General features: G+C 40.0%; 1 protein-coding gene and 1 pseudogene across 2 annotated transcripts; one reads left to right on the top strand and one right to left on the bottom strand.

Annotated features, from left to right (window-relative positions):
• Nucleotides 1–2,273: 2,273 nt before the first annotated feature.
• On the top strand, nucleotides 2,274–9,323 carry LOC149404371 (protein RETICULATA, chloroplastic-like; annotated as a pseudogene). Its single transcript, XR_016295542.1, has 5 exons — nucleotides 2,274–2,623; nucleotides 2,719–2,787; nucleotides 2,869–2,948; nucleotides 8,717–8,781; nucleotides 8,907–9,323. The product of XR_016295542.1 is annotated as a protein RETICULATA, chloroplastic-like (transcript).
• A 128-nt stretch (nucleotides 9,324–9,451) lies between these two features.
• LOC149404370 (putative receptor protein kinase ZmPK1) lies at nucleotides 9,452–12,070 on the bottom strand. The gene has a single exon (XM_089606941.1). It carries the CDS (start codon nucleotides 11,887–11,889, stop codon nucleotides 9,469–9,471), a length of 2,421 nt encoding a protein of 806 aa, XP_089463067.1. The 5' UTR covers nucleotides 11,890–12,070; the 3' UTR covers nucleotides 9,452–9,468.
• Between the last annotated feature and the right edge of the window lie 2,626 nt (nucleotides 12,071–14,696).

Here is a 14,696-nt window from a genome sequence, read left to right as displayed (position 1 = left end):
CCGCTTGTGAGAAGATTTTTCCAAGACAAACTTCTTCACTAAGTTTTTAGCATACTTACTTTGGGAGATAAAGATACCATCATTAGCCTGATCTGAAAGCCCAGAAAATAATTAAGTTCACCAACCATACTCATTTCAAATTCAGACTGCATTTGTCGTACAAAAAGGTCCACCATCTTGTTCGACATTCCTCCAAAGACGATATCATCAACATAGATTTGGGCTATCATGAGGTTGCCATCCTCCTTCTTTATGAACAAGGTTTTATCAATTCCACCTCTGGTATAACCATTCTGCACAAGGAGCTGAGTTAGTCATTCATACCATGCCCGAGGAGCCTGCTTAAGGCCGTAGAGAGATTTTATGAGTTTGTAGACATGTTGTGGTAAGCTGGGATCTACAAAGCCTTTAGGTTGAGCCACATAAACTTCCTCATTCAAGTACCTATTGAGGAAAGCACTTTTAACATCCATCTGGAAAAGTTTGAAGTGCAGATGACAGGAGATGCCAAGAAGGAGTGATGAGAACCTCGCCGCCTTTGCGATGAACGAAGCTCAAATCGTTGCGGAATTACGTGGGTTGCCTCAATAAGTCTTTGCTTCAATTTGGATGAAGGTTTGCTGTTTTGTTGTTGTAGGGAATTTTTTGGTGGTTTTTGGATAGGTTGAAAGGAAGGGTCGGTTTGGTGTTTTGGGTGGAGTGATAATCGCCACAATAGTTTGTAATTTGAACTATTGATAAGATTGAGGGGGGAATGAAAGACGCCACAATAGTCTATGGAATGAAACTATTGATATGTCTAGAACTCGAAGAACGCCACAAAGTTATTTGCCTTGATAAGTTCGACGATTTAGAACCTAAGAATTTAGAGAGTATTTTCTCACAAAAGTGTTTTCAGAAATGTTCATTGATTTTCATTCAGATCGAGTTGCCTATAAATACAACTTCAAATGATGGTTACAAGTATACCAAAAGACATAATTAAAACTCTAAACACTAACATAAATTCAAATGAAAACGAAAAGACTTAGGAAAAGAAAAGTCTTTTGGAAATGAAAAGTTTTGTAAATGAAAAGTCTTTGAAAATGAAAGGAGTTGTGGAAAATGAAAAGTCTTCTATAGTGGACGTCCAAATGAAGAAGTGGGCTGATTGTGTTGATTTGTGGACCTGGATGAACTTCAAATTGGGCTATCAAAGACTTCATTTTGGGCCGAAATGATGTTGAGTATTTTCGGCTCATCAAAGTCAATGTCTTGGGCTTGGAACTTGCTGAGTAGAATGGATACGTCCTCTTTGACTCTCTTGGCTCGGGCTCGCGTCAATGGGCCATCCGAAGTATCAATGTTTGTTCGAGGCTGATTGTTATTGGTGATGTCCTCATCAAGGAGTCTGATGGCTTCAAGTCTCGCAACAGGGGCAAAGGTTTCATCAAAGTCTACACCTTCCACCTGTGTATAACCCTGCACCACAAGTCTAGCTTTTCGAGTTATATTGCCATGCTCATCAGATTTATTTTTAAAAATCCACTTAGTTCCAATGACATTCACATTGTCAAGTCTAGGAACTAGCTCCCAGACTTTATTTCTTTCGAGCTGAACAAGTTCCTCTTGCATAGCATTAACCCAGTATTCATCATCAATAGCCTCATTCACATTCTTAGGTTCAATCTTAGAAACAAAGCAGAAATTACCAATCATCTCCCGATAGTTTACAGAAGGTTTTGGGCGAGTCCTCATTCCTTCACTAATCTCGCCAATCACCTCATGAACAGGATGATTTTTCTGAATTCTTCTGGAAGAGATTCTTCGTTCAGTCACAGGAAGAGACTCCTTATCCGGAACAATGTCATCCACTTTGTCATCAGCATCAGTCCTGACATTAGGGCTCCCAGGGGAGATGTCGTCCAAAGAGTTCTCAGTAATATCTGTCCTGACATCTGTGTTACTAGGTAAAACTTCATCTTCATCATTAGTACTGTTAGAAATAGCATGATCATCATTAACCACCACATTTATGGATTCCATCATGGACTTAGTGCATTTGTTAAAAACACGATAGACCCGACTATTTCTAGAGTACCCAAGAAAGATACCTTCATCACTTTTAGGATCAAATTTTCGTCGAGGATCCCTGTCAGCAAGGATATAACAAACAGAACCAAAGACATGGAAGTATTTCACATTTGGCTTTCTCCCCCTCCATATTTCATAGTGAGTGATAGAAGTACCTGGACGAATAGTAACTCTATTATTTCTTTAGTCCAATTATGGAAATGAAGCTCATCAATAACTACTTACTATTTGCATGCTTTGCTAACACAAATGCAAGGGAAATAAGGAATTTTTTCCTTTACCGTTCTTGTGACGGACTAATTTTTATCATCGGCTTCAATCTATTCCCGATAGTCATTGACACATGTTGTGCGACATTTGCGGAAGTACAAAAGAGAGGTGAGGATTTCTGGTCAGAATTCGAGCTGTACGTGGCTGATATGTTGGTGGGACTAGTGGTCAACGTTGCTCTGGTTGGTATGTTGGCACCGTATGTTCGTATTGGACAACCATCTGTATCAAAAAGCTTTCTCGGACGATTGCAACATGCTTATGGAGCTCTACCGAGCAGGTATCATCTATCAGCTCTTGTTGAGGCCCATAAATGTATCTATTAGCTAAGAGATCTTGTGATTCGACTTTGAGTTTCATGATGTTCTTATGCAGCGTTTTTGAAGCGGAAAGACAGGATGTAGATTTTCAGTGCAACAGAGACTCGCTACGTATTTCTACAAGGTATAAAGTCAGTGAAGACGGCCTTCTTTGGCTGTAATTCTCGTTTTGTTCTTGATGACTAGTGTGTGCTTCTCTTAATAGGGTATCTTGTATGGCGGCGTTGGATTTGGTTGCGGTATCATTGGCCAAGGCATTGCCAATTTGATTATGACTGCCAAGCGGTATACCCATATTTTAATCTTTAGCCGGAGATGTTATATAAAGGATAAATTACAGTATTGCCCCCTCAACTCTATGGTGAGTAACGATTTGCCCCCTGATAAATGAAAACGTACATCAGTGGACTTGAAATCCTACAATGTAACGATTAGATCCTTCTGTTAACTCTTATCGACGGAACTCGTCTCTTGAAAAATATGTCATGGGTAGTTTTGTAATTTTACTGAATAATGAGTAATTAAGGATATAATAATGAATGAAATAATACCCCCAAAAACTTCTTAATTTTATCAGAACAAAAATTCAAATCGTGGAGATGAAATCCCCGGCGAAGAAGAAAACCCGAGCCCCGAAATCCAAGGCGAAAACGAAGCTTAAAACAGCGGTGAAGAAAAAAGTGCAGAGCGCGTCGGCTGAAGAGAATGAAAGGAGAAGAATCGATTATGGTAAGGTTTTATATGTAATGGTGGTCCCATGCTTATTGCTTTTGCCGATTTTGTATTTTATAATAGTTGTTGGTGGTCCCAAACTTTATGTTTTGTCTGGGTTTTGTCTGGGTTTTGTCTGGGTTATGTGGTGGTTGTGGTCCCGAGTTAGGGTTTTTTTGGTGGTGGTAGTGGTCCCCGGTCGTAATCAATCTCTGAATGGAACATTAAATTATTATTCTCGAGACTATTAAATGGTTGTTCTTAAATGATTCTTGGAATCTTTGTCTTTCAGATCCTTCCTCGACCCTATTTACTTTTAAAGTTCATCACGGTGGCACTATGGATTCAGAGATGGTATATGTTGATGGGGAAGTCTCGTACTTTGAATATTGTGACTTGGATAGGATGTCAATTGTGATAATAAATGGTATGTTGAAGAAATACTTAGGATACGATGCTGAAGCATTTTATTTCTTACCTGCAGAAGGTGAAAAAAAGATGGAGTACGTTGACACAGATGATGATTTGCTTAGAAGTATTGGGGTGTTAATGGAGACAACAAGAGTAATTGACCTCTACTGCGAGCACCCGGTACCAAACCTATAGAAAATGAGGATGTTCAAGCAATCCAGGGTGAAAATGAGCATGTAACTTCTCAAGAAGACCGTGAAGAGCAGGCCCATGCTCAAGAAGCCCGTGAAGAGCAGGCCCATGCTCAAGAAGCCCGTGAAGAGCAGGCCCATGCTCAAGAAGACCGTGTAGAGCTGGCCCATGCTCAAGAAGATCGTGAAGAGCAAGTGAATGCTCAAGAAGACGATGAAGAGCAGGTTGATTCTCAAGAAGACGATGAAGAGCAAGTTGATTCTCAAGAAGATGATGAAGACCAGGTTGATGATGATGAAGGCCGTGAGCAAGAAAGTGGATACGAACGGAGTGACGATGATGTTGTTGTAGATGCTATTGACCTTGGCCTTGATGTATTGAAGCAGAATAAAGGGAAAGCTAAAGAAGTTGAGGACGATGAAGACAGTGAGTATGAAGACGAGTTTGGTGGGGGTAACGTTTCATCAAGTGACGACGACGAACAAAAGATGCCACGTGACTTTGTGAAGAAGAAGTTGCCAAAATTTCCTGAATTCAGACCCGACACTGACATGCAAAAACCATAATTCAAGCTTGGTTTAGTGTTCCCGAATGGTAAGGTATTTAAGGAAGCAATTAAAGAGTACTCAATTAGGAGTGGGAAAGAAGTGTTCTTCAAAAAGAATGACCCTAACAGAGTACGTGCAGAGTGTAGGGACCCTAAATGTAAGTGGGTTTGTTTTGCATATGTGGTTGGGAAGTCATCAACATGGATGATCAAGACGTACCAAGGTGAGCATACATGTGCCCGGACAAATAAGAACAGGTTTGCAACATCGGCTTGGTTGGCGAAGAAATACTGTCAAGAGTTTCAAGATAATGAGACCTGGTCAGCCGCTAATTTCATGAGTCGCGTACAAAAAGATTTTGTATTGGAGTGCTCGAGAATGAAGGCGTATAGAACAAGAAAAGCTGCTGAGCTAGCTATTCAAGGGACTTACGAGTAGCAATACGCGGTTTTGTGGGATTATGGTGCAGAGATTAAGAGGTCAAACCCCGGATCCACAGTTGAATTGAGACAGAAGTTGACTCTGAAGGTAAATTCTTGTTCAAGAGATTGTATATATGCTATGAGGCGTGCAAAGCTGGTTTAAGATCGTGTAGACCTATCATTGGTCTGGATGGGTGCCACATCAAAGGGCATCATACAGGCCAACTACTGAATGCCTTAAGGGTTGATGCTAATAATGGCATGTTCCTAATTGCATTCGCAGTTGTGGAATCCGAAGGGAAGGCAACATGGAATTGGTTTTTAAACTGGCTACAGATTGACCTGAGCATAGAAAATGGGTACCACTGGACTTTTATTACCGACAAGCAGAAAGGTCTAAAAGAGGCTTTGACTGGAATGTGAGAAGAAGGTTCAGTAATGGCAGAACATCGACATTGTGCCAGACATCTCCAAAGTAACTTCACCAAGGTATACTAAATAATTTCATCTGATTTAAAGACTTTATATTGTGTTTATGTGATACTAAAATGCCGGTTGTATATTCTATTTGTCATAGGTGTTCAAGGGTCAGTATTTGAAGACAAAGATGATGGCAGCGGCTATGGCTTACTCAGTAGACAGATTTAATGCCGAGATGGAGTTCATAAAAGCCGAGGATGTCAAGGCTTTTGAGTGGCTGGTTGATAAAGGTACAAGTCACTGGGCCAGAAGCGGGTTCAGAACAACACTCATATGTGACATGTTACTGAATAACATGTGTGAATGCTTCAATGGGACAAGGTAAGATTGAATTTTATACCTTGAATTTATTACCAATACATAAGAATGATTGACCAAGTCTCTGTTAATTATTGACATTTATGTGATTTAGGGCTATTTTGATGGCAAGACAAAAACCAATACTATCAATGCTTGAAATCATAAGAATGTATCTCCTACAACGATTCACAAAGCAAAGACTGGCTGTGGCAAATTGGCATGGTTGTATAGGTCCCAAAATTTCTAAAATATTGGAAAAAAAATAAAGAGAATTCATCTTCATACATTGCACAATGGTCCGGTGGACATGACTACCAAGTTAAAAACATGTATGGTGGGATGCACGCGGTTAACTTGAGAAACAAGACTTGTTCTTGTAAACGGTGGGATCTATCAGGTATTTGATCATTTACTTGTTCTTGTTGAGACTTCACGTATATGTTCATGTTTTTGTTCATGTGTGTACTATGTCATACAGGTATACCTTGCGGCCATGCAATTGCTTGCATATGGCATAAGCACGATGACCCTGTTGACTATGTCACAGAATGTTACAAGAAGGAGACATTTGTGGCCACCTACAAGTACCAAATATTTCCAATGAATCCAATAGAGCAATGGCCAAAGACATGTAAAACACCCTTGTCAAGACCACCTGACAGAGCCGAGCCAGGAAGGCCAAAAAAGTTGAGGCGTGTGGAACATGATGAGGTTATCCCACGTGGTGCAACTAGAATTTCCAGAAAATACGTGACAACAACATGTTCACAGTGCGGCAAGGGGGGGCATAATACCTTAACTTGTTTCAGAAGAAAACAGGAAGAACTGGTGAGATTTATACCGTAACTTGTTTAATAAATGGTCCCTAATCCAAATGTTTATTACATGTTTTCACAGAGACGTCAAAAGAGTCAATCAAACAACCCAAGCCAAAGTCAGAGTCAACCACACCACCCTAGCCAAAGTCAAAGTCAACCCACACAGGCTCCAAGTCAACCGAGTCAGCCCTCCCAAACCCTTAGGGTAAGTTAACATTATGTTTGTGCAGAGGAGCCCGAGAATTCGCATGACAATGGGGCCAAGACAAGGATCAGGACTGCTGCCAAGAGTCTTATTCTAAAAGTCTGTTTTGGTGTGTTAATTTTGTGGTCTAGTACACTGTTGATGACTATTTTGTGGTCTAGTACACTTTTGATGAGTATTTTATGTATGGTATATTTTGATACTTAATAGACCTTTTGAATATGTGTGAAAGGCTATTATGTTAATTTAATTAGGTACACTTAATGTCAATGTTTTCTCTAATTTGATCTTGTACTTCCCGTTTCAAATTGACTGACTGATATCTTAATTACTTGCCATTTCAGTATATTACACTTCAACAAACAAACCTATTACGTATGTAAACATATCTGCTTCAAATTGCCATTTCTGATTCATTCAGCACCAAAAAAAAAAAAAAAAAAAAACCATACAATATAAAACAGTTGTACAATTCCTAGGGGCAACATAGCCTTACTTAAACAGAATGACATACACCAGTAGTGCAACTATGATGAGTAACATAACTTTCATGTTCTTGACTTCAGCTTCTATTTTGCCCCAATTCACTATTGATTCCCTCACATTGTTAAGTCCATCAGCAACATCAAATTCTTTCCCATTCCCGAGTTCCTGCTCTAATTTGTTTCTCTTCCTCAGTAATCCGGGAATCACTTGAACTGATCTCTTACACATCCGGGGATCGATCCACTCGAAAAACCCACACCCATTACATATCCCTTTCTGCGAAATTTAAAACTCCATGAATTGAGAAGATAAACACACACCAATCCATGAATTGAGAAGATAAACACATTCATTCAACATAAATAACATACCTTATATCGAGAACACCCAAAAAATCGACGCTCGGGATTCTCATCGGTCCACGAAGTGCGTTGGATGCTTGGCAGTCCGCACTGACAACTAGGTCGTCGACGATCTTCGCCAGAGGACTGAGCTTCATCGTTTGTACCGGGCTGAGAACGATTCAACGTTTCGCTGCTCCAAGACTGACTCCCATCCATTTTCCTCGATTGCAATCGCGCCTCTTGATTGATTTTGGGAACCCTAGCACGCGAATTTATTTTGTCTGTTCTTTCCCTAATTTTGTTTCCCCAATTTTATATAAATCATTCGAATAAGGGTATTCTAATAAATTCACACGTCACGTGCTTAAAACACGAGAAAAGTAACGATTTCCGTCGATAAGAGTTAACAGAAGTAGCTAATCGTTACATTGTAGGATTTCAAGTCCACTGATGTACGTTTTCATTTATCAGGTGGTCAATCGTTACTCACCATAGAGTTGAGGGGGCAATATTGTAATTTATCCTTATATAAATTAATCTCATGATTGCATTTTAGCGAGTCATGGTAGTAAGACAATAGGATCCGCATCCTTTTTGTATCTGACTGTGAGAGATCTTCCTTATGATACATTTTTAGCATGTCATGATTTGTAAAGAACGGATACCCAATTTATATCATGTTTGGTATTCATCTCAAAAACAGTTTTTTAGTGGAAAAAATTGAAAACAAAAAGTGAAAGTTATGTTTGGTTTAAGTTTTTGGAAAAAATTTTCAAAAAATTTTGAAATTGTTTTGTAAAAGACTAAAAAAAACTGAAAACAAATAAAATGGGTTTTTGGAAAAAAAAATTCTTCTCTTCTCTCCTCCTTCTCCTCATCTTCTCTTTTCATTTTTTCAAAAACAAAAATGAAAGCTGTACCAAACACTTTTTTCAGTTTTTTCAATTTCTCAAAACCAAAAATGAAAACTGTACCAAACAGCTTTTTGAAAACAACTGCAAAATAATTTTTCAGTACAACTACAAAAGTTAGAAAATAGAAAACAAAATTTTTTTGAGTTAACTACTTCTTTGCTGTGTATTTTTTTTTTTTTTTTTTTTTATAAACATTGTTTTTTTTTTTTTTTTTTTCATCAGGAGCATAAAGAAATCAGAAAAGGATGTACCTGTGCCGCCACTACTTAAGAGTGCTGCTTTGTGGGGTATGTCAAGTTTTGTTCTTAGCTCTACTTCTCTGAAATTTTTATTTTTATTTATTTTTTTATTTCCGAGTTCATTATTACAGATGGTATTAGTGTTTTCAATGGGCTTTCTTTGTTCCTTTCAGGTTTTTTCCTGGCAGTGTCTTCGAACACCCGGTATCAAATCATCAACGGGCTTGAACGTGTCGTAGAAGGATCGGTGGTGGGGAAGCAATTTCCTCCAATGGCTTTGGCTTTCACCGTCGGAGTGCGATTTGCCAACAACGTTTACGGTGGAATGCAGTTTGTGGATTGGGCTAGATGGAGCGGTGTGCAATAGATTTACTCTCTTTCTTATTGTTTATTATCTTTAAAGAGCATCATAGGACTACGGTAGTTTATGAAAAACCTAGTTGGTGTTGAAATGCTGAGTTTGGTTTATAAATGTTTGTCATTGACTTGTCGATCATCGGATAAAATCTGAAATCCGTACTAGGGCAAAGGGTGTTCTTTCTGGATTCTACAACCAATTTTGAAGTATAATAAAATAAACTCCTTTTGAAGTATAATCTTGAATTCTAGCTGCTAATAAACAAGGAAAAAAGTATGCTAGTCATATTTAATAACGAAATCACATTGCGTTCATTACAATTCAAAATATACAAATAAATAAGAGATTCATGTAGTTTATTAACATTATTATTATTATTATTCTTCCTTGTCAGTTTCTAGCAGAAGCTCCACAACCTTACTCATGGCAGGTCTCAAATTCCTATCGTCTTGCACACACAACAATGCGACACCCAGCAACCTCTCAACCTTTTGCTTGTCAAACTCCTCTTCGAGCAATCTAGGATCGATGACTCCCTCGAACCCGTGATGTTGGGTCTTCTCGGTAACCCACTGAACCAAGTGGTCGAACTCGCCGTCCTGCAATGCGAGAAAATTGGACACGCATTTCCCGGTCAGAAGCTCCAACACCACAATTCCATAGCTGTACACATCGGCTTTTGCATCGATCCTCAGGTTCATCGTCCACTCGGGTGCCAAGTACCCTCTCGTCCCCCTGACTTGGGAGAACCCACCGGTATCTCCGTCGCCGCCGGCGTCTCTGAAGAGCTTCGACATCTCAAAATCGGACACTTTGGGTTCTAATTGATCGTCGAGAAGTATGTTCTGAGGCTTCACGTCGCAGTGAAGAACCCACTCGAGGCACTCTTCGTGCAGATACGACAACCCTTTCGCGGTGCCGAGCGCGACGTTGTATCGTTGCTCCAACCCGAATAGTGTCGACGTGTTGTGGAACAAGATCTTGTCCAAAGAACTGTTCTCGACGTACTCGTAGACGAGAAGTTTGTACTTGTTTTCAGCGCAGAAACCCCACATTTTCACCAGATTCCTGTGGTTGATGTTTCCTATGACGCTCACCTCGGCCCAAAACTCCGATTCCCCCTGCAAAACTCCTTCGAGCCTCTTCACTGCCACAACCCTCCCGTCGCCGAGAACCCCTTTGTAGACAGACCCGAAACCGCCCTTTCCGATCTCTTCTCTAAAGTTCTCGGTCGCCCTTTTGAGCTCTGCGTACCCAAACCTCTTGAAGCCCATCGCCAGTGCAATGTAGCCCATGTTGACAACCTCCTCGCTCACCCGTTTCCGGTAGATGAACCACCACCACAGCCCAAGACAAATTGCTTCGATGACTCCGATGGAGCCCACGAAAGCCATCAAGTACTTCACGTACCCGTCTCTGTCGCTCTTCTTCCCTCCGGAGTCATCCCCGCTAGAGAGAACTATGTCCGCTTCCAAGCACCTGAGACTATCATCGTCGCTCCCCGTCACTTGATCGGTCAGTATTGATTTCGGAACCTTTATGTACATAACGCTCTGAGAGCTTGGCGTGTGGTAGCCGTTGATGAGAAAACTCTTGGGGAAGCACTGCCCGAGACCGTCCGAAGAGTATCCGAACCCTCGGCATAACGTGTTGTTGAGGCATATGTTTTTACACTCCCGCAGCGAAATCCCGAAGTGAATTGGGGGCAAGTCATAGCCGTAGTAATCCGTGTTGAGAAGCTTCAAGAGACCAAACCCGCCGGAGCTCCGCCGCGTGAGATCAAAGACGGGCTTACAGCCTTTAGACCAGTCGGACATGTCAACTCTTCGGAAACCGGTGCGAGGACATTTACAAGCCGGTCTCACGCTCTCAAAATAACCGCAAATCCCGTACTCCCCGCAAATCCCATCGACCAGGCAGGAGTCTAATCGGCTTGGAAGCCACGTGACATCCCATTCCCCGGAGGAGTCGTCCAAGCTGTAGAGCCTCAGAACCCCGTCGTGGTCCAGCGTCAATCTCCGCTTCTTCTCCGAGTGGGTCTCGTAATCAAAGGCCTTGAACTGCAGGAGATCGCTCGACAGAAACTCCCCGAACTGGTCCAGAACCGCCACTCTGGAGCTGTTGTACGGCATTCTTCCGGTTCTGAACACGCTAGCCCCGGTATGCCTCGGCCAGTACAAGCTGGATATCTCGGGCCCATCGTACACGAGGTTCAGCACATTGTCGTCGCCGAACTTCAAGTTGTAGAGCCCGGTGGAGAACGATCCTGGACCCCGGACCGAGACCAGAGTCGTGTTCTTCACGAGCCGCTGCGTTGGCAATAGCGTGTCCGTTGGGAAACCAAAGCTCTCCCAGATTATGGCCTCTCCCTGAAGGAGGACGAGATTTCCGGTCTCCAAAAGACGTGCTTCCACGACGGAATTCGAGGCTGAGGAAGTGCCAGTTGACCACACAGTTGTCCCCGAGGGATCGGTCAACGCCATGTTTCCGTCACCGCGGAGTGTCAGCCTCGACCCACTCGAGCTCACCGGGGCGTCCCGATTCGCCATCCAGACCACAGACTTGCCATTGGACTTCGAAAACCAGACCGAGAAACACACGGCATTTGTTCCAACGGTGTAGAACCCAGCGGAGAACGTTCCCTCTGGCGAGACCAAGAACGTATCATTCCCTCTCTCGCCCACCAGCGAATCGCCTTCTCTCAGCCTTGCCAACCGTCTTTCTCCGCTGGCAAGAGCTCGGGTTGTCGCTGTTCCATAGCAAAGTGTGAGAATAATCAAAAGCAGAAACACTTTCATGGTTGTCTCTATGAGTTTGTTTTGCAAGTCTTCCCTCTTTTCTGGTGTGCAAACCTCTTATAAGACAATATATATATTTGCCACTTGCAATCAGAGTCAACTATGAAATTTCAATGCATTTGCAGACGAGGTACAAAACAATAAGCGCCATCATTGTTGCCAATGAAACAGTAATGTTGAAACTCGGTCAAATTTTGATAATTCTGTTAAATTTTTCATTTTCGTGCTTGATTTTATAAAATTTTATATCTGAAATTCTGAATATGATAGCGTGACACCTTCTAACTTCTAAGTGTAAATTTGACAATTACAATGCTACACTAATTATTTCTTGGCGTTGTTAAAATTACAAATGAGGTTATTTTATGTATGTTTTACCTAATTTGTTGCTAGTTCTGACTCTTTTTATGGCTTTTACATATTCGACTTTCATGTCTATGTTTATACCAAGGATTGAAATCTCGCATCTCGCGGTCGTACCGCAGTTCTGATTTTGAGGATATCTCGTCTCGTACCAGGATATTCCGCGATATTTGATGAACGTTGAGGGTATCTCGTACCGTGTGATATACCGCATTCCGCGAGATATACCGCAAAAAAGAGGGTATCTCGAGAGGTATTTGAACAATAAATAATTTTTTTTAAAAAATATCTTTGAATTTTCATGATACATAGAGATTCAAAGATAAATTTAAATATAGAATTTTCACACGTATAGTTTCGAACACATAAATGATAAAAATCTTTTAAGAAAATATTTTACTTGTAATAATTTATGCTTTAAAAAAATTAAATTTTTATATTAATTTATAATTTGTAAAAAAAAAAAAAAATTAGACTATTTACTAGTGAAAAGATATATGTTTATATATATAATAGTATAACAAAAAAATACTAATATATCAATAAAGCAACCTATATATATATAGCTAGTATATATAAGATATACGAGATAACATTGAAAAACTTAAAGCAGGTATATTATTTGTTTTATAATAATTAAAAAGGAAAATAATAAAGAAAGAATAAATTCATTTGGTCCGGACTCACGTGTTTCAATTTGAAACTTTCCCAAGCATAATTTTCAAAACAATTATTATATATATATATAAAGAAGAACCCCGTTTTTACAGTTCATTCTACAGTACCAAATTATTATTATTATTCACAAAAATGCCACTCCTAAGACTATTCTGGAATAAAAAAAAAACGACGCAAAAATGACAAAGACCTAGACTATTCTCAGAGATCCAAATTCTTCTGTAAAATAACTTTTCAAATTCCAAAACTCCCTGCCATTGAATGATTCTCTAGACTTTTCCAGAAAAGTCATTTATTTTCCAGAGGCCGTCTGATGAACCGATATATATATATAACATACCATTCTCTTCGAACCTGCAAAGAAACCCATCATCCTTAATAACCAGACTCCACATAATAATCATTCCTTCGCTTACATATTAAATTTTTTGGATTTTTCAGTTTAAAATCAATAAAAATTTCCACACACACCAGACTCCACATAATAATCCTTCCTTTGCTTCCTTATTAAAATTTTCGGATTTTTCAGTTTAAAATCAGTAAAAATTTCCACACACATATACGATCATGAGTAATTAGAAACAAAAACACAAAAGCCAATGGAAAAATCTATGCTACCTGAGATATAAGTGCGAAGCTATCTATTCATGTTCGAAGAGTGTTATTCAAATGTTAACATTAATCGGTATAAAAAATAGTCGACCGCTGTATCCATAACCAAACAGAGATTTTTTTTTTTTTTTTTTTCTGAAACTCTTCAAATAACCAAACATTAAATCTTAACATTTTATTTTCCTCTGATCTTTCTCAAGATAAAAATAGAAAACTCATGAATAAATCAATTACAAAATGAAAAAAAAGTACTTCGATCATTCATAAAAAAACGGACTGTATTGTTCAATTCCTACACAATCCAAACAAAAACCCTAAATTTGACCCACCAAAACTCAATCAGAAAAGAAGAGAAATCAAGTATTTATTTACACACACAAGCACAAATGGACACACGTATACACACATGAACAAACTGTAGAAATAATAAAGAAAGATAGAGAATCGGAGAAGAGAGAGAGTGTTCCGAGACTTTGAATATTTCCTTATGTTTGATATGAACTTGTATCACCTATTTATACATATGGTGGATACAAGAGAGAGTGTAATAAATACATGTAATAATTCTATCTAGGGAATAGAAAGTAATAAATGTTACACAGAAAATAAGACATAGAAAATAGATGACAAATAAATGTAACACATTTTCCCATGTGATATGAGTTCCAAGGAGTGAGGACTTCCGAGGCACGCTTGTCAGGAGGAAGGGAGAACTGGCGAGCTGACGAACTGGCGAGCTGACAAAGTGACGAGCTGACGAAAGGGCGAACTGACGAGCTGACGAAGTGACACGGGAGGGCGAACTGACGAGCTTGATTTCAACACTCCCCCTCAAGCTTGACTGTATATGTTGAGGAGATCAAGCTTGCTACATAGCTCGGAGAAGGTTGCTCGAGGAAGGGCTTTGGTGAGAATGTCGGCGAGCTGACGACTCGATGGAACGTATTCCATATCGATTATTTTTTCTTCAATCTTTTCACTGATGAAGTATCGGTCGATCTCGATATGTTTTGTTCTGTCATGATGGACTGGATTTTTGGCTATGCTGAGAGCAGCTTGATTATCGCAAAAGAGCTTGATTGGACCTTCGATGATGATCTTGAGGTCGTCGAGAACTCTCTTCAGCCAGATGCCTTCACATACTCCGCTTGCTA

Source organism: Urtica dioica, chromosome 2 (assembly GCF_054948205.1).
Source record: "Urtica dioica subsp. dioica isolate 48M chromosome 2, U.dioica_male_clone48M_v1_H2, whole genome shotgun sequence".
Taxonomy (NCBI): domain Eukaryota; kingdom Viridiplantae; phylum Streptophyta; class Magnoliopsida; order Rosales; family Urticaceae; genus Urtica; species Urtica dioica.
The sequence above is the reverse complement of the archived record's forward strand: the minus strand, read 5'-3'. Positions and strand labels throughout refer to the sequence as shown.